The 22,593-nt window shown below is 49.0% G+C and overlaps 1 protein-coding gene across 1 annotated transcript; it reads right to left on the bottom strand.

Moving 5' to 3' along the window:
• Positions 1–837: 837 nt before the first annotated feature.
• DCAF11 (DDB1 and CUL4 associated factor 11) lies at positions 838–22,239 on the bottom strand. The gene is made up of 18 exons (XM_053968649.1): positions 22,229–22,239; positions 21,804–21,845; positions 19,911–20,029; positions 19,611–19,717; positions 19,044–19,096; positions 17,464–17,564; positions 15,193–15,273; positions 13,598–13,668; positions 11,888–12,004; positions 11,242–11,482; positions 10,188–10,242; positions 8,992–9,118; positions 7,659–7,835; positions 5,791–5,944; positions 3,238–3,384; positions 2,092–2,198; positions 1,320–1,408; positions 838–856 (listed from the first exon to the last, which is right to left on the bottom strand). Exons 1-18 carry the CDS (start codon positions 22,237–22,239, stop codon positions 838–840), a joined length of 1,818 nt encoding a protein of 605 aa, XP_053824624.1.
• Between the last annotated feature and the right edge of the window lie 354 nt (positions 22,240–22,593).

Here is a 22,593-nt window from a genome sequence, read left to right as displayed (position 1 = left end):
GTCTATGGGGCGGGATTTGGGATCTATGGGGCGGAATTGAGGTCTATGGGGCAGAATTGGGATCTGTGGGGCGGGATTTGGGATCTATGGGGCGGAATTGGGATCTATGGGGCGGGATTTGGGATCTATGGGGCGGGATTTGGGATCTATGGGGCAGGGATGGGATCTATGGGGCAGGATTTGGGATCTATGGGGCAGGGACGGGATCTATGGGGCGGGGTTTGGGATCTATGGGGCAGGGACGGGATCTATGGGGCGGGATTTGGGATCTGTGGGGCGGGATTTGGGATCTGTGGGGCGGGATTTCGGACCTATGGGGCAGGAATGGGATCTATGGGGCGGGATTTGGGGTCTATGGGGCAGGAAGTGAAATCTATGGGGCAGGATTGGATCTGTGGGGCGGGATTTGGGATCTATGGGGCTGGGAGTAAAATCTATGGGGCGGAATTGGGATCTATGGGGCGGGATTTGGGATCTATGGGGCAGGGACGGGATCTGTGGGGCGGAATTGGGATCTATGGGGCAGGATTTGGGGTCTATATGGCTGGGAGTAAAATCTATGGGGCGGGATTTGGGATCTATGGGGCAGGAAGTGAAATCTATGGGGCAGGACTGGATCTGTGGGGCGGGATTTGGGATCCATGGGGCAGGGATCGATCTATGGGGCAGGATTTGGAATCTATGGGGCAGAATTGGGATCTATGGGGCAGGGAGTGAAATCTATGGGGCAGGAATTGGATCTATGGGGCAGGACAGGATCTATGGGGCAGGACGGGATCTATGGGGCAGGAAATGAAATCTATGGGGCAGGGATCAATCTATGGGGCAGGACTGGATCTATGGGGCAGGACTGGATCTATGGGGCAGGATTCGAGATCTATGGGGCAGGGATGGGATCTATGGGGCAGGAAATGAAATCTATGGGGCAGACCCCACATCTATGGGGCAGGATTTGGGATCTATAGGGCAGAACTGGGATCTATGGGGCAGGACGGGATCTATGGGGCAGGAAATGAAATCTATGGGGCAGGATTTGGGATCTATGGGGCAGGGAAGGATCTATGGGGCTGGGAGTGAAATCTATGGGGCAGGACGGGATCTATGGGGCAGACCCCAAATCTATGGGGCGGGGATCCACCCATGGGCCACACCCACTTTAGCCCCGCCCCTTTCCCCACCAAGCCCCGCCCCCAAACCACCCACTCCCAATATTTTAACCCCGCCCCTCATTTTTTTTTTAAAAAAAAAGTGGGCGGGGCCACAACGCCGACCTTTATTCCACGCCACGCCCCTCGGCCCCGCCCCCTCCCCGCCGAGGCCCCGCCCCCTCCCCCCGAGGCCCCGCCCCCTCGCCGTCGTCGCCGTCGCCGCCGTCGCGATAATCCCAGAGCCGGACGGTGCCGTCCCACTGCGGGGGCGGGGCCGGGTCAGGCCACGCCCACCTCGGCCCAGACCACGCCCCCACCCCCTCAAAAATTTAAAAGGAACCGCCCCTTTGCGTTTAGCCACGCCCCCTTTTCAATTAACCACACATAAGCCCCGCCCACTGCTCCTAGGCTAGAGCCCGCCCCTTTTGCCCCACCCAATTAAACCACGCCCATTCCCCTTTAAGCTCCGCCTCTTCTTCCCCATCAGGCCCCTCCCATTTCCCCTTTAACTCCGCCCCTTTTCCGCATTAAGTCCCGCCCCTTTTCCCATTTTAACCCCGCCCTTTCGCTCTTTAACCCCGCCCCTTTTCCCATTTAACCCCGCCCCTTTTCCCCTTGAAACCCCGCCCCTTTTCCCTTATAAACCCCTCCCCTTTTCCCCTTGAAACCCCGCCCCTTTTCCCTTATAAACCCCTCCCCTTTTCCCCTTGAAACCCCGCCCCTTTTCCCCTTGAAACCCCGCCCCTTTTCCCCTTATAAACCCCTCCCCTTTTCCCTATTAAACCCCGCCCATTTCCCCATCTCAGCCCCGCCCATTTCCTCATTCAAGCCCCTCCCCTTTTCCCCTTTAAACCCCGCCCCTTCCACATTTAAACCCCGCCCCCTTTCCCCGCTTTTAAACCCCGCCCCACCCCACCCCCCCCCATCCGGAAGCCCCGCCCACCGAGGCGCTGGCGAGCCACGCCCCCTCGGGGCTCCAGCTGACGTCACGCACGCAGGCGCCGTGATTGGCCAGGCGGCGCAGGGCCCGCCCCGTGGTGACGTCATACACTGCGGGCACCAGTGAGAACCGGTACGGACCAGTACGGACCAGTGATCCCAGACCCCTCCCGGCGGCTCCCAGCGTGCCTCAGTTTACCCAGCACGGTCCCAGTCCCCTCCCAGTCCCTCCCAGTATAAACCAGTGACCCCAAATCCCCTCCCAGTCCCCCCCAAACCCCCCCCAGTCCCCCCCAGACCCCTCCCGGCGGCTCCCAGCGTGCCTCAGTTTACCCAGCACGGTCCCAGACCCCTCCCAGTTTATCCCAGTCCCCCCCAGTCCCCTCCCAGTCCCCCCCCAGACCCCTCCCGGCGTCTCCCAGCGTGCCTCAGTTTACCCAGCACGGTCCCAAATCCCCTCCCAGTCCCCCCCCAAACCCCTCCCAGTCCCCCCCCAGTCCCCTCCCAGACCCCTCCCAGTGTCTCCCACCGTGCCTCAGTTTACCCAGGACGCTCCAAGACCCCTCCCAGTCCCCCCCAAATCCCCTCCCGGCGGCTCCCAGCGTGCCTCAGTTTACCCAGCACGGTCCCAAACCCCTCCCAGTCCCCTCCCAGTTTATCCCAGTCCCCCCCAAACCCCTCCCAGTCCCTCCCAGTCCCTCCCAGTCCCCTCCCAGTCCCCCTCCCAGACCCCTCCCGGCGGCTCCCAGCGTGCCTCAGTTTACCCAGGACGCTCCAAGACCCCTCCCAGTCCCTCCCAGTCCCTCCCAGTCCCTCCCAGTCCCTCCCAGTTTATCCCAGTCCCCCCCAAATCCCCTCCCGGCGGCTCCCAGCGTGCCTCAGTTTACCCAGCACGGTCCCAAATCCCCTCCCAGTCCCCCCCAAACCCCTCCCAGTTTATCCCAGTCCCCCCCAAACCCCTCCCAGTCCCCCCCCAGTCCCCTCCCAGACCCCTCCCAGTGTCTCCCACCGTGCCTCAGTTTACCCAGGACGCTCCAAGACCCCTCCCAGTCCCCCCCAAACCCCTCCCAGTCCCCCCCCAGTCCCCTCCCAGTTTATCCCAGTCCCCCCCCAGACCCCTCCCGGCGTCTCCCAGCGTGCCTCAGTTTACCCAGCACGGCCCCGTCGGCGCTGCCGGCCGCCAGCGCGGGGGCGCCCCCTGGCGGCGCCAGGCGGCAGCGCAGCAGCGTGTGCAGCACCACGTGACCGCGGAACGTCATCAGCGACGCGTCACCCGGCAGGGGCGGGGCCCGGCGGGCTGGGGGGGGGGAGGGGCCGGGGGGGGGGGTGAGCCACGCCCATGGGTGGGGGGAAAAAATGGGGGGGGAAATTTGGGGGAAAAATGGGGGAATTTGGGGGAAATTTGGGGGAAAAATGGGGAAAAAAAATAGGGAAGTTTTTGGGAAATTTGGGGAAAAAAATGGGGGAATTTTTGGGAAATTTGGGGGAAAAATGGGGGGGGAATTTTTGGGAAATTTGGGGGAAAAATGGGGGTGGGAATTTGGGGGAAATTTGGGGAAAAAAATGGGGGTGGGAATTTGGGGGAAATTTGGGGGAAAAAATGGGGGAATTTTTGGGAAATTTGGGGAAAAAAATGGGGGAATTTTTGGGAAATTTGGGGAAAAATGGGGGGGGAATTTGGGGGAAATTTGGGGAAAAAATGGGGGAATTTTTGGGAAATTTGGGGAAAAAAATGGGGGAATTTTTGGGAAATTTGGGGAAAAAATGGGGGAATTTTTGGGAAATTTGGGAAAAAAAGGGGGGGAATTTGGGGGAAATTTGGGGGAAAATTTGGGGAAAAAATTGGGAGAAAAAAAAAAGGGAAATTTTTGGGAAATTTGGGGAAAAAATAATGGGGAAAATGGGGGAAAATTGGGGAAAAAATGGGGAGATTTTGGGGAAAAGTGGGGGGGAAAATGGGAAAAAAATAATGGGAAAAAATAATGGGAAGAATGGGGAAATTTGGGGGGAAAATGGGGGAAATTTGGGGGGAAAATTGGGGAAAAAATGGGGGAAATTTGGGGGAAAATTGGGGGAAAATGGGATAAATGGAAGGAAAAATAATGGGGAAAATGGGAAAAAATGGGGGAAAATGGGGAAATTTGGGGAAAAATAATGGGAAGAAATGGGGGGAAATGGGGAAAAATGGGAAAAATAATGGGGAAAATGGGGGAAAAAATGGGAAAATTGGGGAAAAATAATGGGAAAAAATAATGGGAAGAATGGGGAAATTTGGGGAAAAAATGGGGGAAATTTTGGGGGAAAATTGGGGAAAAAATGGGGAGATTTTGGGGGAAAATGGGGGGGAAAATGGGAAAAAAATAATGGGAAAAATAATGGGAAGAATGGGGAAATTTGGGGAAAAATGGGGGAAATTTTGGGGGAAATTGGGGAAAAAATGGGGAGATTTTGGGGGAAAATAATGGGAAAAAATAATGGGAAAAATGGGGAAAAAATTGGGGGAAATGGGGAAAAATAATGGGAAAAATGGGGGGAAAAAAGGGAAAAAATAATGGGAAAAATAATGGGGAAAATAATGGGAAAAATGGGGAAAAGAATGGGAAAAATGGGGAAAAATGGGGAGAAAATGGGGGAAAATAATGGGAAGAAAATGGGAAAAATGGGGAAAATAATGGGAAAAATAATGGGAAAAATGGGGAAAATAATGGGGAAAATAATGGGAAGAATGGGGAAATTTGGGGGAAATTTTGGGGGAAATTTTGGGGGAAAATTGGGGAAAAAATGGGGGAATTTTGGGGAAAAAATGGGGGGGAATTTGCGGGGAAATTTGGGGGGAACATTTGGGAGGAAAATGGGGAAATTTTAGGGAAAAACGGGGAAAATAATGGGAAAAAATAATGGGAAAAATAATGGGGAAAAAATGGGGGGAAATTGGGGGGAAATGGGTAAAAAATGGGGAAAAAATGGGGGGAAATGGGAAAAATAATGGGAAAAAATAATGGAAATAAATGGGGAAAATTGGGGGAAAATTTGGGAAATTTGGGGGAAAATGGGGGAAAATTGGTGGAAATTTGGGAAAAAAATGGGGAAAAATGGGGAAAATGGGGAAAAATGGAGAAAATTTTGGGGAAAAAATGGGGGAAATTTGGGGAAAAAATAATGGGAAAAAATAATGGGGAAAATGGGAAAAAATAATGGGAAAATGGGGGGGAAATTGGAGAAAATTTGGGGAAAAATTTGGGGAAAATAATGGGAAAAAAATGGGGGAAAAATTGGAAAAAAATTTGGGGAAATTTAGGGAAAATTGGGGGAAATTTTAGTGAAATTTGGGGGGGAAAATGGGGGGAAATTGGGGAAAATGTGGGGAAATTTTGGGGAGAAAAATTGGGGGGAAATTGGAGGAAAAATGGGGAAAATGGGAAAAAAAATTGGGGGAAAATGGGAAAAAATGGGAAAATTGAGGGGAAATTGGGTTTTTTTAACCCTTTTTTCCCCATTTTTCCCCCTCCCAGTCCAAACCAGTTCAAACCAGTTCAAACCAGTAACCCCCAATCCCCATTTTCCCCATTTCCCCCCGTATTTCCGCCATTTTTAACCCTTTTTTCCCCGTTTTTTCGCCGTTTTTCCCCGTTTTTTCCCCGTTTTTTTCCCCCGTTTTTCCCCCTCCCAGTCCAAACCAGTACAAACCAGTATAAACCAGTACCGTTCCGCGGCGCCCGCTGCCACCGGTAGTCCCAGCTCTGCCGCGCCACCGCCCGGCGCGCCGCCGCCAGCGCCGCCGGCCCCGAGGGCCGCCGCAGGTCCCACAGCTTGGCCGACTGGTCCTTGGAGTTGGACACCACGTAGCGGCCGTCCCCCTGCCGGCCAAAACCAGTTCGGACCAGTAAAAACCAGTCCAGACCAGTACAAACCAGTACGAAAAAACTCGAGCCGATTCTGGCGATTTTTCGGCCATTTTTGCCCAGTTTTTTCCCATTTTTCCCCATTTTTGGAGCTCCCAGTTGCTCTCCCAGCCACAAAATCCCAGTTCAAACCAGTTTGGACCAGTACAAACCAGTTCAGACCAGTACAAACCAGTACAAACCAGTATAAACCAGTACGAAAAAATTCGAGCTGATTTTGGCGATTTTTCGGCCGTTTTTGCCCAATTTTTGCCCTTTTTTGCCCGAATTTTCCCCATTTTTCATGCTCCCAGTTCCTCTCCCAGGCATAAAATCCCAGTTCAAACCAGTTTGGACCAGTATAAACCAGTTCAGACCAGTACAAACCAGTACGAAAAAGTTCGAGCCGATTCTGGCGATTTTTCGGCCATTTTTGCCCAATTTTTGCCCATTTTTGCCCAATTTTTGCCCATTTTTTCCCCATTTTTGGAGCTCCCAGTTCCTCTCCCAGGCACAAAATCCCAGTTCAAACCAGTATGAACCAGTTTAGACCAGTATAAACCAGTATAAACCAGTAGAAACCAGTACAAACCAGTACGAAAAAGTTCGAGCCGATTCTGGCGATTTTTCGGCCATTTTTGCCCAATTTTTGCCCATTTTTGCCCAATTTTTGCCCATTTTTCCCCATTTTTGGAGCTCCCAGTTCCTCTCCCAGGCACAAAATCCCAGTTCAAACCAGTATGAACCAGTTTAGACCAGTATAAACCAGTATAAACCAGTAGAAACCAGTACAAACCAGTACGAAAAAATTCGAGCTGATTGTGGCGATTTTTCGGCCATTTTTGCCCAATTTTTGCCCATTTTTGCCCAATTTTTGCCCATTTTTTCCCCATTTTTTGAGCTCCCAGTTCCTCTCCCATCCACTAAATCCCAGTTCAAACCAGTACAAACCAGTTTGGACCAGTATAAACCAGTTCAAACCAGTATAAAAACCCCATTTTTAATTTTTTTTCCCATTTTTAACCCTTCCTTCACCGTTTTTCCACCAGTTTTTCCCCGTTTTTCCCCATTTTCCCCCTCCCAGTCCCCTCCCAGTCCAAACCAGTACAAACCAGTCCAAACCAGTAACCCCAAATCCCCATTCCCCCCCATTTTTAACCCTTTATTTCCCCACATTTCCCCATTTTTAACCCTTTCTTCCCCATTTGTAACCCTTTTTTCACCGTTTTTTCGCCATTTTTCCCCATTTCTCCCCATTTTTCCCATCCCATTCCCTCCCCGTACAAACCAGTACAAACCAGTCCAAACCAGTAACCCCAAATCCCCATTTCCCCCCATTTTTAACCCTTTATTTCCCCACATTTCCCCATTTTTAACCCTTTCTTCCCCATTTTTAACCCTTTTTTCGCCATTTTTGCACCATTTTTTCCCTTTTTTTTCCCCATTTCTCCCCCTTTTTCCCCTCCCAGTATAAACCAGTATAAACCAGTCCAAACCAGTAACCCCAAATCCCCATTTCCCCCCATTTTTAACCCTTTCCTCCCCGTATTTCCCCCGTTTTTAACCCTTTCTTCGCCGTTTTTTCACCGTTTTTCGCCGTTTTTTCACCATTTTTCCCCCGTTTCTCCCCGTTTTTTTCCCCCCTCCCAGTCCCTCCCAGTACAAACCAGTCCGGACCAGTGGGACCCACCCTGGCGTGCAGGAAGGTGAGGCCGTCGCGGTGGCCGGCCAGCGTCAGCGCCGGCCCCTCGGGCAGGCAGCGCCGGTCCCAGGCCCGGCCCACGGCGTCGTCGCCCCCCGAGAGCAGCAGCTGGCCCGAGGCGTCGGCCAGGGCCACGGCGTTGACGTCGTCCTCGTGGGCGGGGACCTGCCGGGGGCGGGGGAAGGGTTACTGGTTTGGACTGGTTTGGACTGGGAGGGGGGAAATGGGGGAAAAAACGGCGAAAAAAGGGTTAAAAACGGGGGAAAAACGGGGAAGAAAGGGTTAAAAAAGGCGGAGAAAGGGTTAAAAATGGCGGAAATGGGGATTTGGGGTTACTGGTTTGTACTGGTTTGGACTGGTTTGGACTGGGAGGGGGAAAATGGGGAAAAAATGGTGAAAAAAGGGTTAAAAATGGGGGAAAAACGGGGAAGAAAGGGTTAAAAATGGCAGAGAAAGGGTTAAAAATGGGGGGAAATGGGGATTTGGGGTTACTGGTTTGTACTGGTTTGGACTGGGAGGGGACTGGGAGGGGGAAAATGGGGAAAAAACAGGGAAAAAAGGGTTAAAAATGGGGGAAAATACGGGGAAGAAAGGGTTAAAAATGGCGGAGAAAGGGTTAAAAATGGGGGAAATGGGGATTTGGGGTTACTGGTTTGTACTGGTTTGGACTGGTTTGGACTGGGAGGGGGAAAATGGGGGAAAATGGGGAAAAAAGGGGATTTTTATACTGGTTTATACTGGTTTTATACTGGTTTATCTATACTGGTCCATACTGGTCTATACTGGTCCATACTGGTTTATACTGGTCCAAACTGCTCCAAACTGGTCCGAACTGGTCCATACCGGTTTATACTGGTCCATACTGGTCCATACTGGTTTAACTGGTCCATACTGGTCTATACTGGTCCATACTGGTCCAAACTGGTTTATACTGGTCCGTACTGGTCCATACTGGTTTATACTAGTTTATACTGGTCCATACTGGTCCATACTGGTCCATACTGGTTTATACTGGTCCATACTGGTTTATACTGGTTTATACTGGTCCATACTGGTTTATACTGGTCCAAACTGGTTTATACTGGTTTATACTGGTCTATACTGGTCCATACTGGTCCATACTGGTTTAACTGGTCCGTACTGGTCCATACTGGTCCATACTGGTCCATACTGGTTTATACTGGTCTATACTGGTTTAACTGGTCCATACTGGTCCGTACTGGTCCATACTGGTCTATACTGGTCCATACTGGTTTATACTGGTCCATACTGGTCCATACTGGTTTATACTGGTTTATACTGGTCCGAACTGGTCTCTCACCCTCTCCACTCTCCTCTGCGCCTCCCGGTCGTAGACGTAGACGCAGCCGTCGTTGGCCCCGCCCATCACGTCCCGCCCATCCGGCCCCACGGCCAATGAGAAGACGGCGAAGCGCCGGTCCTCCGGCCTGGGGGCGGGGACAAGGAGGACACGCCCGCTGGGTTAGTTTGGGTGCCTGGGCCACGCCCACGCCTCCCCCGGGACCCGCCCAGCGCGTTAATTACGGGTTTAAGCCACGCCCACTTCGTTTTACTGCGTTAATTTGGGGGTTTAAGCCACGCCCACTTGGTTATAGCAGGTTAATTAGGGGGTTTAAGCCACGCCCACTTGGTTATAGCGGGTTAATTAGGGGGTTTAAGCCACGCCCACTTTGTTATAGCGGGTTAATTGGGGGTTTAAGCCACGCCCACTTCATTAATTAGGGGGTTTAAGCCACGCCCACTTGGTTATAGCAGGTTAATTGGGGGTTTAAGCCACGCCCACTTGGTTATAGCGAGTTAATTAGGGGGTTTAAGCCACGCCCACTTCATTAATTAGGGGGTTTAAGCCACACCCACATTATGAATTAGGGGTTTAAGCCACGCCCACTTCTGTATATAGCGTTAATTTGGGGTTTAAGCCACGCCCACCGCATAAAATATGAATTTAGGCCACGCCCACTGGGTAAAACTGTCGTTTAGGCCACGCCCACATCGTTATATTGGGTTAATTAGGGGTTTAAGCCACGCCCACTGCATAAAAAATGGGTTAGAGCCACGCCCACTTTGTTATATTGGGTTAATTAGGCATTTAGGCCACGCCCACTTCACTATATTGGGGTTAATTAGGGGTTTAAGCCACGCCCACTTCATTATATTGGGGTTAATTAGGTGTTTAAGCCACGCCTACTTTATTATATTAGGTTAATTAGGGGAGTAAGCCACGCCCCCTTTTATTACAGTCGGTTAATTAGGGTTTTAAGCCACGCCCACAAAAGAAATCTCAAACCCCGCCCCAAATGCAAACGAGCCTCACTAGAAACCCCCAAGCCACGCCCACAAATGCAAATAACCCCCCCAGATCCCAAGCCACGCCCACATAACCATTAAGCCACGCCCCCAAAAGCGCGGGAACCCCCCAGGCCACGCCCCAAATGCAAATGAGATGCAAGAAAACAAATGCCACGCCCCCTAATTAAGAAGCCACGCCCCCCCCACCTGAAGTCCAGCGCCGTGTGGGCGTCGCCCTCTCCATGCAAATCAAACACGTGGACTGGGCGGGGAACAAAAAAAAAAGGGGGCGGGGCTTGGTCAGGCCACGCCCAGTCCCAAACCAGTTCAAACCAGAACAAAAAAAAAATCCCGGTTTTTTCCCCCCGTTTTTAACCCTTTTTTGGCCGTTTTTTTCCCCGTTTTTTCCCCGTTTTTTCCCACGTTTTTTCCTCCTCCCAATCCCTCCCAGTACAAACCAGTATAAACCAGTTTAAACCAGTCCCAAACCAGTTTAAACCAGTACAAACCAGTAACCCCAAATCCCCATTTCCCCCCATTTTTAACCCTTTCTTCCCCATTTTTTCCCATTTTTTCCCCATTTTTCCTGTTTTTTTCCCCGTTTCTCCCCCAATTTTCCCCCTCCCAGTCCCCTCCCAGTTTAAACCAGTACAAACCAGTAACCCCAGATCCCACTTTCCCTCATTTTTAACCCTTTCCTCCCCACATTTTCCCCATTTTTAACCCTTTTTTTCCCCATTTTCCCCCCATTTTTCCCCGTTTTTCCCGTTTTTTCCCCGTTTCTCCCCATTTTTCCCCCTCCCAGTCCCCTCCCAGTCCACTCCCAGTATAAACCAGTACAAACCAGTACAAACCAGTAACCCCAAATCCCCATTTCCCCCCATTTTTAACCCTTTGTCCACCATTTTTAACCCTTTCTTCCCCATTTTTTCCCATTTTTTCCCCATTTTTCCTGTTTTTTTCCCCGTTTCTCCCCCAATTTTCCCCCTCCCAGTCCCCTCCCAGTTTAAACCAGTTTAAACCAGTACAAACCAGTAACCCCAGATCCCCCTTTCCCCCATTTTTAACCCTTTCTTCCCCACATTTTCCCCATTTTTGACCCATTTTTGACCCATTTTTGACCCATTTTTTCCCTGTTTCTCCCCATTTTTTAACCCTTTTTTTCCCATTTTCTCCCCATTTTTTTTCCCCGTTTTTTTTTTTTCCCCCGTTTCCCCCCCATTTTTCCCCCTCCCAGTATAAACCAGTCCAAACCAGTCACCGTAGCTGGACCAGGAGCAGTAGAGCGCCTGGCGCCCGTCGGGGCAGAGCGCCACGTCCAGGATGCTCCAGCCCACGTGGCGCCCCCTGGTGGCGCGGAGGAGCCGCAGCCCCGCCCCCGACACCTCGAACAGACGCAGGGCGTGGTCTGATTTTTGGGGGGAAAAATCGGGATTTTGGGTCATTTTGGGGATTTGGGGGTGAAATTTGGGGATTTTATGTCGAAATTTGTGGATTTTAGATCAAAATTTGGGGGTTTTAAGTCAAAATTTGGGGATTTTTGGTCGAAATTTGAGGATTTTGGGTCAAAAATTTGGAGGTTTTATGTCAAAATTTGGGGATTTTTGATGGAAACTTGGGGGCTTTGGGTCGAAATTTCGGGATTTTAGGTCAAAATTTGTGGATTTGGGGTTGAGATTTGGGGGGTTTATGTCGAAATTCGGGGATTTTAGGTCAAAATTTGTGGATTTTGGGCCGAAATTTGGGGATTTTAATGGCAATTCTAGGGGGTTTTGGGTCGAAATTTGGGGAATTTCGGGGTGAAATTTGGGGATTTTGGGTCGAAATTTGGGGATTTGGGTTAAAAATCGGGAAATTTCAGGGTTTTTTGGGGTGAATTTTGGGGATTTTTGGGGGCTCCAGCCCACGTGGCGCCCCCTGGTGGCGTGGAGGAGCCGCAGCCCCGCCCCCGACACCTCGAACAGACGCAGGGCGTGGTCTGGGAAATTTTGGGGGGAAAAATCGGGATTTTGGGTCATTTTCGGCTGAAGAAATACGGAAGATTTGGGTCAAAAATCGGGGATTTTCTGGGGGGTTTTATGTTAAAATTTGGGGATTTTAGGTTAAAATTTGGGGATTTTGGGGGAGTTTTGGGTTGAAATTTAGGGATTTTGGGACGAAATTTGGGGATTTTGGGTCAAAATTTGGGGATTTTGGGTCGAAATTTGTGGAATTTGGGTCGAAATTTGGGGATTTTTGATGGAAACTTTAGGGGGTTTTGGGTCGAAATTTGGGGAATTTTGGGGAATTTGGGGTCGAAATTTGGGGGTTTCGGGACGAAATTTGAGGATTTTAGGTCAAAATTTGTGGAATTTGTGTCGAAATTTGGGGATTTTGGTTCGAAATTTGTGGAATTAGGGTCGAAATTTGTGGAATTTGCGTCGAAATTTGGGGATTTTTGACGGAAATTTTAGGGGGTTTTGGGTCGAAATTTGGGGATTTTGGGTCGAAATTTGGGGATTTTGGGTCAAAAATTAGGTCTTTTTAGGGGTTTCGTATCGAAATTTGGGGATTTTGGGTCGAAATTTGTGGAATTTGGGTCGAAATTTGGGGATTTTTTGATGGAAATTTGGGGCTTTTAGGTCAAAATTTGTGAAATTAGGATCGAACTTTTGGGATTTTTGGTCGAAGTTTGGGCATTGAGGATTGAAAATCGGGGATTTTAGGTCAAAATTTGTGAAATTCGGGGCGAAATTTGGGAATTTAGGATCGAAATTTAGGGGGTTTAGGTCGAAATTCGGGGATTTAGGGCTGAAATTTGGGGATTTTTGATGGAAATTTGGGGATTTTAGGTTAAAATTTGGGGATTTCGTGCGGAAATTCGGGGGTTTTATGTCAAAATTTGGGAATTTTGGGTCGAAATTTGGGGGTTTTAGGTCGAAATTTGTGGAATTTGGGTCGAAATTTGGGGATTTTTTTGATGGAAATTTGGGGGGGTTTGGATCAAAATTTGGGGTTTTTTTGTCAAAATTTGGGGATTTGGGGTCAAAATTTGTGGAATTTGAGTCGAAATTTGGGGATTTTTGGGAATTTCGGGTTGAAATTGGGGGATTTTTTGATGGAAATTTGGAGGGCTTGGGTCGAAATTTGGGGATTTTAGATCAAAATTTGGGGGTTTTAAGTCAAAATTTGGGGATTTTTGGTCGAAATTTGAGGATTTTGGGTCAAAAATTGGGTCTCCTTAGGGGTCTCGGGTCGAAATTTGGGGATTTTGGGTCAAAATTTGGAGGTTTTATGTCAAAATCTGGGGATGTTTGATGGAAACTTGGGGGCTTTGGGTCGAAATTTCGGGATTTTAGGTCAAAATTTGTGGATTTGGGGTTGAGATTTGGGGGGTTTACGTCGAAATTCGGGGATTTTAGGTCGAAATTTGAGGATTTTAGGTCAAAATTTGTGGATTTTGGGCCGAAATTTGGGGATTTTAATGGCAATTCTAGGGGGTTTTGGGTCGAAATTTGGGGAATTTCGGGGTGAAATTTGGGGATTTTGGGTCGAAATTTGGGGATTTGGGTTAAAAATCGGGAAATTTCAGGGTTTTTTGGGGTGAATTTTGGGGATTTTTGGGGGCTCCAGCCCACGTGGCGCCCCCTGGTGGCGCGGAGGAGCCGCAGCCCCGCCCCCGACACCTCGAACAGACGCAGGGCGTGGTCTGGGAAATTTTGGGGGGAAAAACGGCGATTTTGGTTAAAAGTGGACATCTGGGAGTTTTGTGCCAAAATTTGGGAGTTCTGGGTCAAAATTGGGGGAAATTTTGGGGTTTTTCTGTGGAAATTTGGGGGTTTTAGGTCGAAATTTGGGGATTTTTTGATGGAAATTTGGGGGGTTTTGGATCAAAATTTGGGTTTTTTTTGTCAAAATTTGGGGATTTTGGGTCAAAATTTGTGGAATTTGAGTCGAAATTTGGGAATTTTGGGGAATTTCGGATTGAAATTGGGGGATTTTTTGACGGAAATTTGGAGGGCTTGGGTCGAAATTTGGGGATTTTAGATCAAAATTTGGGGGTTTTAAGTCAAAATTTGGGGATTTTTGGTCGAAATTTGAGGATTTTGGGTCAAAAATTGGGTCTCCTTAGGGGTCTCGGGTCGAAATTTGGGGATTTTGGGTCAAAATTTGGAGGTTTTATGTCAAAATCTGGGGATGTTTGATGGAAACTTGGGGGCTTTGGGTCGAAATTTCGGGATTTTAGGTCAAAATTTGTGGATTTGGGGTTGAGATTTGGGGGGTTTACGTCGAAATTCGGGGATTTTAGGTCGAAATTTGAGGATTTTAGGTCAAAATTTGTGGATTTTGGGCCGAAATTTGGGGATTTTAATGGCAATTCTAGGGGGTTTTGGGTCGAAATTTGGGGGATTTCGGGGTGAAATTTGGGGATTTTGGGTCGAAATTTGGGATTTTGGGTTAAAAATCGGGAAATTTCAGGGTTTTTTGGGGTGAAATTTGGGGATTTTTGGGGGCTCCAGCCCACGTGGCGCCCCCTGGTGGCGCGGAGGAGCCGCAGCCCCGCCCCCGACACCTCGAACAGACGCAGGGCGTGGTCTGGGAAATTTTGGGGGGAAAAATCGGGATTTTGGGTCATTTTCGGCTGAAGAAATACGGAAGATTTGGGTCAAAAATCGGGGATTTTCTGGGGGGTTTTATGTCAAAATTTGGGGATTTTAGGTTAAAATTTGGGGATTTTGGGGGAGTTTTGGGTTGAAATTTAGGGATTTTGGGACGAAATTTGGGGATTTTGGGTCAAAAATTAGGTCTTTTTAGGGGTTTCGTGTCGAAATTTGGGGATTTTGGGTCGAAATTTGGGGATTTTTGATGGAAACTTTAGGGGGTTTTGGGTCGAAATTTGGGGATTTTTGGTCAAAATTTGTGGAATTTGTGCCGAAATTTGGGGATTTTGGTTCGAAATTTGTGGATTTTGGGTCGCAACTGGGGGATTTTTGATGGAAATTTTAAGGGGTTTTGGGCCGAAATTTGGGGAATTTCGGGTTGAAATTTGGGGATTCTGGGTGCAAACATTGCGATTTTGGGTTAAAAATCGGGAAATTTCAGGGGTTTTGGGTCGAAATTTGGGGAATTTTGGGTTGAAATTTGGGGATTTTGGGTCGAAATTTGGGATTTTGGGTTAAAAATCGGGAAATTTCAGGGTTTTTTGGGGTGAAATTTGGGGATTTTTGGGGGCTCCAGCCCACGTGGCGCCCCCTGGTGGCGCAGAGGAGCCGCAGCCCCGCCCCCGACACCTCGAACAGACGCAGGGCGTGGTCTGGGAAATTTTGGGGGGAAAAACGGCGATTTTGGGTCATTTTCGGCTGAAGAAATACGGAAGATTTGGGTCAAAAATCGGGGATTTTCTGGGGGGTTTTATGTCAAAATTTGGGGATTTTAGGTTAAAATTTGGGGATTTTGGGCGAGTTTTGGGTTGAAATTTAGGGATTTTGGGACGAAATTTGGGGATTTTGGGTCAAAATTTGGGGATTTTGGGTCAAAATTTGGGGATTTTTGATGGAAACTTTAGGGGGTTTTGGGTCGAAATTTGGGGAATTTTGGGGAATTTGGGGTCGAAATTTGGGGGTTTCGGGACGAAATTTGAGGATTTTAGGTCAAAATTTGTGGAATTTGTGTCGAAATTTGGGGATTTTGGTTCGAAATTTGTGGAATTAGGGTCGAAATTTGTGGAATTTGCGTCGAAATTTGGGGATTTTTGACGGAAATTTTAGGGGGTTTTGGGTCGAAATTTGGGGATTTTGGGTCGAAATTTGGGGATTTTGGGTCAAAAATTAGGTCTTTTTAGGGGTTTCGTATCGAAATTTGGGGATTTTGGGTCGAAATTTGGGGATTTTGGGTCAAAAATTAGGTCTTTTTAGGGGTTTCGTATCGAAATTTGGGGATTTTGGGTCGAAATTTGTGGAATTTGGGTCGAAATTTGGGGATTTTTTGATGGAAATTTGGGGCTTTTAGGTCAAAATTTGTGAAATTAGGATCGAACTTTTGGGATTTTTGGTCGAAGTTTGGGCATTTAGGATTGAAAATCGGGGATTTTAGGTCAAAATTTGTGAAATTCGGGGCGAAATTTGGGAATTTAGGATCGAAATTTAGGGGGTTTAGGTCGAAATTCGGGGATTTAGGGCTGAAATTTGGGGATTTTTGATGGAAATTTGGGGATTTTAGGTTAAAATTTGGGGATTTCGTGCGGAAATTCGGGGGTTTTATGTCAAAATTCGGGAATTTTGGGTCGAAATTTGGGGGTTTTAGGTCGAAATTTGTGGAATTTGGGTCGAAATTTGGGGATTTTTTGATGGAAATTTGGGGGGGTTTGGATCAAAATTTGGGTTTTTTTTGTCAAAATTTGGGGATTTGGGGTCAAAATTTGTGGAATTTGAGTCGAAATTTGGGGATTTTGGGGAATTTCGGGTTGAAATTGGGGGATTTTTTGATGGAAATTTGGAGGGTTTGGGTCAAAATTTGTGGATTTTGGGTCGAAATTTGGGGATTTTGGGTCAAATATTGGGACGTTTTAGGGGTTTCGGGTCGAAATTTGGGGATTTTTTTGATGGAAATTTTAGGGGGGTTTGGGTCGAAATTCGGGGATTTGGGGTCAAAAATTGGGAAAAAACGTCCAAAAAACCTCAAATTCTTGGGAATTTTCCCCAAATTTTTGAGAATTTCCCCCGAATTTTTGGGAATTCACCCAAATTTTCCCAGATTTTGGGAATTTTGGGAATTGCCACCCACGCTGGCACCCCAAAAAAACCCAAAAAACCCACATTAAAAACCAAAAAAACGCACAAAAAAACCCAAATTTTTGGGAATTTCCCCCAAATTTTCACAAATTTCCCCAAAATTTCCCAAATTTTCCCCAAAATCTTCCAAATTTTGGAATTTCGGGAATTTTCACCCACCCTGCCACCAAAAAAACCCAAAAAAAAAATCACATTTAACCCCCCAAAAAACCCCAAAAAAGCCCCAAAAAAACCCCAAATTTTCGGGAATTTTCCCCAAATTTTCGGGAATTTTCCCCAAATTTTTGGGAATTCCCCCAAATTTTCCCCAAAATCTCCCAAATTCTGGGAATTTTCATCCACCTTGCCACCAAAAAAAACCCAAAAAATCCACATTAAAAACCCCAGAAAAAGCCCCAAAAAAAACCCCCAAAAAAACCCAAATTTTGGGGAATTTCCCCAAATTTTCCCAAATTTCCCAAATTTTCCCCAAAATTTCCCAAATTTTCCCCAAAATTTCCCAAATTTTGGGAATTTCGTGACTTTTCACCCACCCTGGCACCCAAAAGATCACATTAAAACCCGAAAAAAGCCCCAAAAAACCCCAAATTTTCGGGGATTTCCCCCAAATTTTCGGGATTTTTTCCCCGAGTTTTCGGGATTTTTCCCCAGAATTCCCGAATTTTCCCGAAATCCCGGGAATTCCCCCCAAATTCCCCCCGTTCCTCACCCACCCTGGCACGCCGTCAGGAGCCTCCGGCCGCCGTCGGCGAAGACGGCGCAGAAAACCTTCTGGGGGTGGGGCTCCAGCGCCGCCGCGTGATTGGGCAGGAAGCTGAGAGGGGGCGGGGCTTCAGGGGCGGGGCCCGGGCAGAGGCCACGCCTCCCCGGGGACACGCCCATGGTTAAAAAAAAACCGGTTTAAACCGGCTTGAAATGGCTAAAAACCAGATTAAACCACTTTATAATGGTTAAAAACCGGTTTAAACCGGTTTATAATGATTAAAAACCGGTTTAAACCAGTTTATAATGGTTAAAAACCGGTTTAAACCGGCTTGAAATGGTTAAAAACCGGTTTAAACCGGTTTATAATGATTAAAAACCGGTTTAAACCACTTTATAATGGTTAAAAACCGGTTTAAACCGGCTTGAAATGGTTAAAAACCGGTTTAAACCAGTTTATAATGGTTAAAAACCGGTTTAAACCGGCTTGAAATGGTTAAAAACCGGTTTAAACCAGTTTATAATGGTTAAAAACCGGTTTAAACCAGTTTATAATGGTTAAAAACCGGTTTAAACCGGCTTGAAATGGTTAAAAACCGGTTTAAACCAGTTTATAATGGTTAAAAACCGGTTTAAACCGGCTTGAAATGGTTAAAAACCGGTTTAAACCAGTTTATAATGGTTAAAAACCGGTTTAAACCGGCTTGAAATGGTTAAAAACCGGTTTAAACCGGTTTATAATGGTTAAAAACCGGTTTAAACCAGTTTATAATGGTTAAAAACCGGTTTAAACCGGCTTGAAATGGTTAAAAACCAGATGAAACCACTTTATAATGGTTAAAAACCGGTTTAAACCGGCTTGAAATGGTTAAAAACCAGATGAAACCACTTTATAATGGTTAAAAACCGGTTTAAACCAGCTTGAAATGGTTAAAAACCAGATTAAACCGGTTTAAAATGGCTGAAAACCAGTTTGAACCAGTTAAAAATGGTTAAAAACCAGTTCAAGATGGCCGAAACCAGTAGAAACCAGTTTAAACCGGTTTAAAATGGCTGAAAACCAGTTTAAGATGGCTGAAACCAGTACAAACCAGTTTGAACCGGTTTAAAACGGTTAAAAACCAGATTAAACCAGTTTGTAATGGTTAAAAACCAGATTAAACCCGTTTATAATGGTTAAAGACCAGTTTAAACTGGTTTAAAATGGCTGAAAACCAGTTTAAACCGGTTTAAAACGGTTAAAAACCAGTTTAAACCAGTTAAAAACCGTTAAAAACCAGTTTAAACCGGTTCGAAATGGCTGAAACCAGTAGAAACCAGTATAAACCAGTTTAAAACGGTTAAAAACCAGTTTAACATGGCTCAAACCAGTACAAACCAGTTTAAACCAGTACAAACCAGTTCAAAACCCAGCCCAAACCGGTTTCACTGGCCTGAAAACCAGTACAGACCGGTTGGAACCAGTTAGAAATGGCTCAAACCGGTTCCGACCAGTTCAAACCAGTACAAACCAGTATAAACCAGTACAAACCAGTATAAACCAGTAAAAACCAGTATAACCCAGTAAAACCAGTATAAACCAGTGCCTTACTGGGAGCTCAGCTGGGATCGCTCCTCCCTGGAGAAGCTCCGCCCCCATTCGCGCTGGGAACCAGTAAAAACCAGTAAAAACCAGTTCAAACCAGTATGGACCAGTATGGACCAGTATGGACCAGTATGGACCAGTGACCCCAAATCCCCTCCCAGTACAAACCAGTATAAACCAGTAACCCCCAAATCTCCTTCCCAGTTCATCCCAGTTTGATCCCAGTCCCCTCCCAGTACAAACCAGTAACCCCAGAGCCCCTCCCAGTTCAAACCAGTCCCTCCCAGTTTGATCCCAGTTTGATCCCAGTTTGATCCCAGTCCCTCCCAGTATAAACCAGTCCATCCCAGTTGCATCCCAGTCCCTCCCAGTTTGATCCCAGTCCCTCCCAGTTCCCTCCCAGTCCATCCCAGTCCATCCCAGTCCCTCCCAGTCCCTCCCAGTTTGATCCCAGTCCCTCCCAGTCCCTCCCAGTTTGATCCCAGTCCATCCCAGTTCCCTCCCAGTCCCTCCCAGTCCCTCCCAGTCCCTCCCAGTTTATCCCAGTTTATCCCAGTTTATCCCAGTTCCCACCTGCCGCAGCAGCCGGGGCAGGCTCCGCTCAGGCCCCGCCCCTCCCCGGCCCCGCCCAAGCTCCGCCCACAGCTCCTGGAGGGCGGGGCCTGCGGGGGGAGGGGCTCCTGCGGGGAGGGGCTCCGTCAGCTCAGGCCACGCCCACCGCCCCCCACAAGCCACACCCACCCACCCCCCGTTTTGGCCCCTCCTCTTTCTTTCAAGCACCGCCCACGCCGCCACACCCCCTCCGAGCCCCACCCACATTTAAGCCCCTCCCCGTTTATTCCAAGCCCCACCCCCTTTAAGCCCCGCCCCCACCTGCCGCGGGCGGCGGGGCCCCTCCCCCCGCGTCTTCCGCTTCCGGTTCCGGTTCCGGTTCCGGTTCCGGGTCTGACTCGGAGTCCGGGGGGGGCTCCGGGAGCCGCCCCCGCCGGGCCCTGGAAAGTTCCAGAAAATCAACCCCAAAAATGGCCCAAATTCACCCAAAAATCACCCAAAATTCACCCAAAATTCAGCCAAAATTCACCCGAAATTCACCCAAAATTCACCCGAAATTCACCCGAAATTCACCCAAAAATCAACCCCAAAAATGGCCCAAATTCACCCGAAATTCACCCAAAAATCACCCAAAATTCACCCAAAATTCACCCGAAATTCAGCCAAAAATCACCCAAAATTCAGCCAAAATTCACCCGAAATTCACCCAAAATTCAGCCAAAAATCAACCCCAAAAATGGCCCAAATTCACCCGAAATTCACCCAAAAATCAACCAAAAATCACCCAAAATTCACCCAAAATTTACCCAAAATTCACCCGAAATTCACCCAAAAATCACCCAAAAATCAACCCCAAAATTTACCCAAAATTCAGCCGAAATTCACCCAAAAATCACCCAAAATTCACCCAAAATTCAGCCAAAATTCAGCCAAAAATCAACCAAAAATTCACCCAAAATTCAGCCAAAATTCAGCCAAAAATCAACCAAAAATCGGCCAAAATTCGGCCAAAAATCAACCCCAAAATCGGCCCAAATTCACCCGAAATTCACCCAAAAATCAACCAAAAATCGGCCAAAATTCGGCCAAAATTCAGCCAAAAATCAACCCCAAAATTCAGCCAAAATTCACCCAAAATTCACCCAAAATTCAGCCAAAATTCCGCCCAAAAAATGCCCCAAATTCAGCCAAAAATCAACCCCGAAAATGCCCCAAATTCACCCCAAATTCACCCGAAATTTACCCAAAAATGCCCGAAATAGCCCCAAAAAAATTCACCCGAAATTCAGCCCAAAATCAACAAAAATTCACCCAAAACGGCACCAAAAATCCCCCAAAAATCCCCAAATTTTCCCCAAAAAATTCCAAAAAAAATTCCCGAAAAAATTTGCCTCAGTTTCCCCCGAATCCCCCCCCTCGCAGTGCCTCAGTTTCCCCCCAAATCCCCTCCCCCACCCCCCAAAGTGCCTCAGTTTCCCCAAATCCCCTCTCCCCCAGACCAAAATTGCCTCAGTTTCCCCCGAATCCCCCCTGAAGTGCCTCAGTTTCCCCCCAAATCCCCCCCAAAGTGCCTCAGTTTCCCCATATCCCCTCCCCCCCAGATCAAAATTGCCTCAGTTTCCCCCCAAATCCCCTCCCCCACCCCCCAAATTGCCTCAGTTTCCCCCGAATGCCCCCCCAATGTGCCTCAGTTTCCCCCCAAATCCCCCCAAATCCCCTCCCCCCACGCCAAAACTGCCTCAGTTTCCCCCCAATTCCCCTCCCCCCCAGACCAAAACTGCCTCAGTTTCCCCCGAATCCCCCCAAATTTGCCTCAGTTTCCCCCGAATCCCCCCCAAAGTGCCTCAGTTTCCCCCTAATTCCCCTCCCCCACCCCCAAAATTGCCTCAGTTTCCCCCCAGATCCCCTCCCCCACCCCCCAATGTGCCTCAGTTTCCCCCGAATCCCCCTCAGGGCCCCTCCCCCACCCCCGAACCCCCCTCAATTCCCCTCCCCCACCCCCCCAAAATTGCCTCAGTTTCCCCCCAGATCCCCTCCCCCACCCCCCAAAATTGCCTCAGTTTCCCCCCAGATCCCCTCCCCCACCCCCCAAAGTGCCTCAGTTTCCCCCGAACCCCCCCCGAAGTGCCTCAGTTTCCCCAAATCCCCTCCCCCACCCCCCGAACGTGCCTCAGTTTCCCCCGATCCCCCCCCCCCCCCCCCCCCCCCGCTCACCTCCTCAGCAGCGCGCGCAGCTCCTGCAGCTCCAGCCCCTCCCCCCCCTCCCCCTCCCCCTCCCCCTCCCCCTCCCTCCCCTCCCCCCCCCGGGCCCCTCCCCCCCCTCCGCTCCTGCCGCCCATCCCCCACCAGCACCGAATCCCCGCCCCCCCTCCGCCGCTTCCGGGTTAGGCCACGCCCCCCCCCTCCCCTCCCCTCGCAGCGCCACGTGACGCGAGGCGCCGGCCAATCGGGGAGCGCCGCCGCGGGCGGAGGGGCGGGGCTAAACGGGGGGGGGGAAGGTGGGAGGGGATTGGTGGGGAGGGGTCACGTGGCGGGGGGGGGGGAAGAGCGGAAGAAACGGCGGTTCTGATTGGCGGGGGGGGCGGGGTTTGGGAGAAACCCCGCTCGTGATTGGCGGGGGGGCGTGGTTTGGGAGAAACCCGCTTGTCATTGGCGGAGGGGCGTGGTTTGGGAGAAAGCCGCTTGTGATTGGTGGAGGGGCGTGGTTTAGGAGAAAATCGGTTGTGATTGGCTGAGGGGCGTGGTTTGGGAGAAAAATCTGTTCTGATTGGCGGAGGGGCGTGGCCAAAGGGGCGAGCTCGGCGCTGATTGGCTGAGAGGGGGGAAAGGCGGAAGTGGAGGCGAGCGCCGGGGGGGATTTGGGGGAAAAATGGAAATTTTGGGGAAAAAAAAGGGAAAAAAAAAGGGAAAAAAAAGGGAAAAAAAAGGGGAAAAAAGGGAAAAAACGGGGGAAAAACGGGGGAAAAAGGGGAAATTTGGGAAAAAAAGGAGAAATTGGGGGAAA

Source organism: Vidua chalybeata, chromosome 38 (assembly GCF_026979565.1).
Source record: "Vidua chalybeata isolate OUT-0048 chromosome 38, bVidCha1 merged haplotype, whole genome shotgun sequence".
In the NCBI taxonomy this organism is placed as follows: Eukaryota; Metazoa; Chordata; class Aves; order Passeriformes; family Viduidae; genus Vidua; species Vidua chalybeata.
The sequence above is the reverse complement of the archived record's forward strand: the minus strand, read 5'-3'. Positions and strand labels throughout refer to the sequence as shown.

What these genes read in the sequence shown, in the direction of transcription:
- DCAF11 (XM_053968649.1), bottom strand. An exon ending in GGGGCGCCACGTGGGCTGGA is followed by an intron (nt 13,669 to 15,192) that starts GCCCCCAAAAAT and finishes AAAATTTCCCAG; the next exon opens with ACCACGCCCTGCGTCTGTTC. An exon ending in CACACGGCGCTGGACTTCAG is followed by an intron (nt 9,119 to 10,187) that starts GTGGGGGGGGCG and finishes CCCCGCCCCCAG; the next exon opens with GCCGGAGGACCGGCGCTTCG.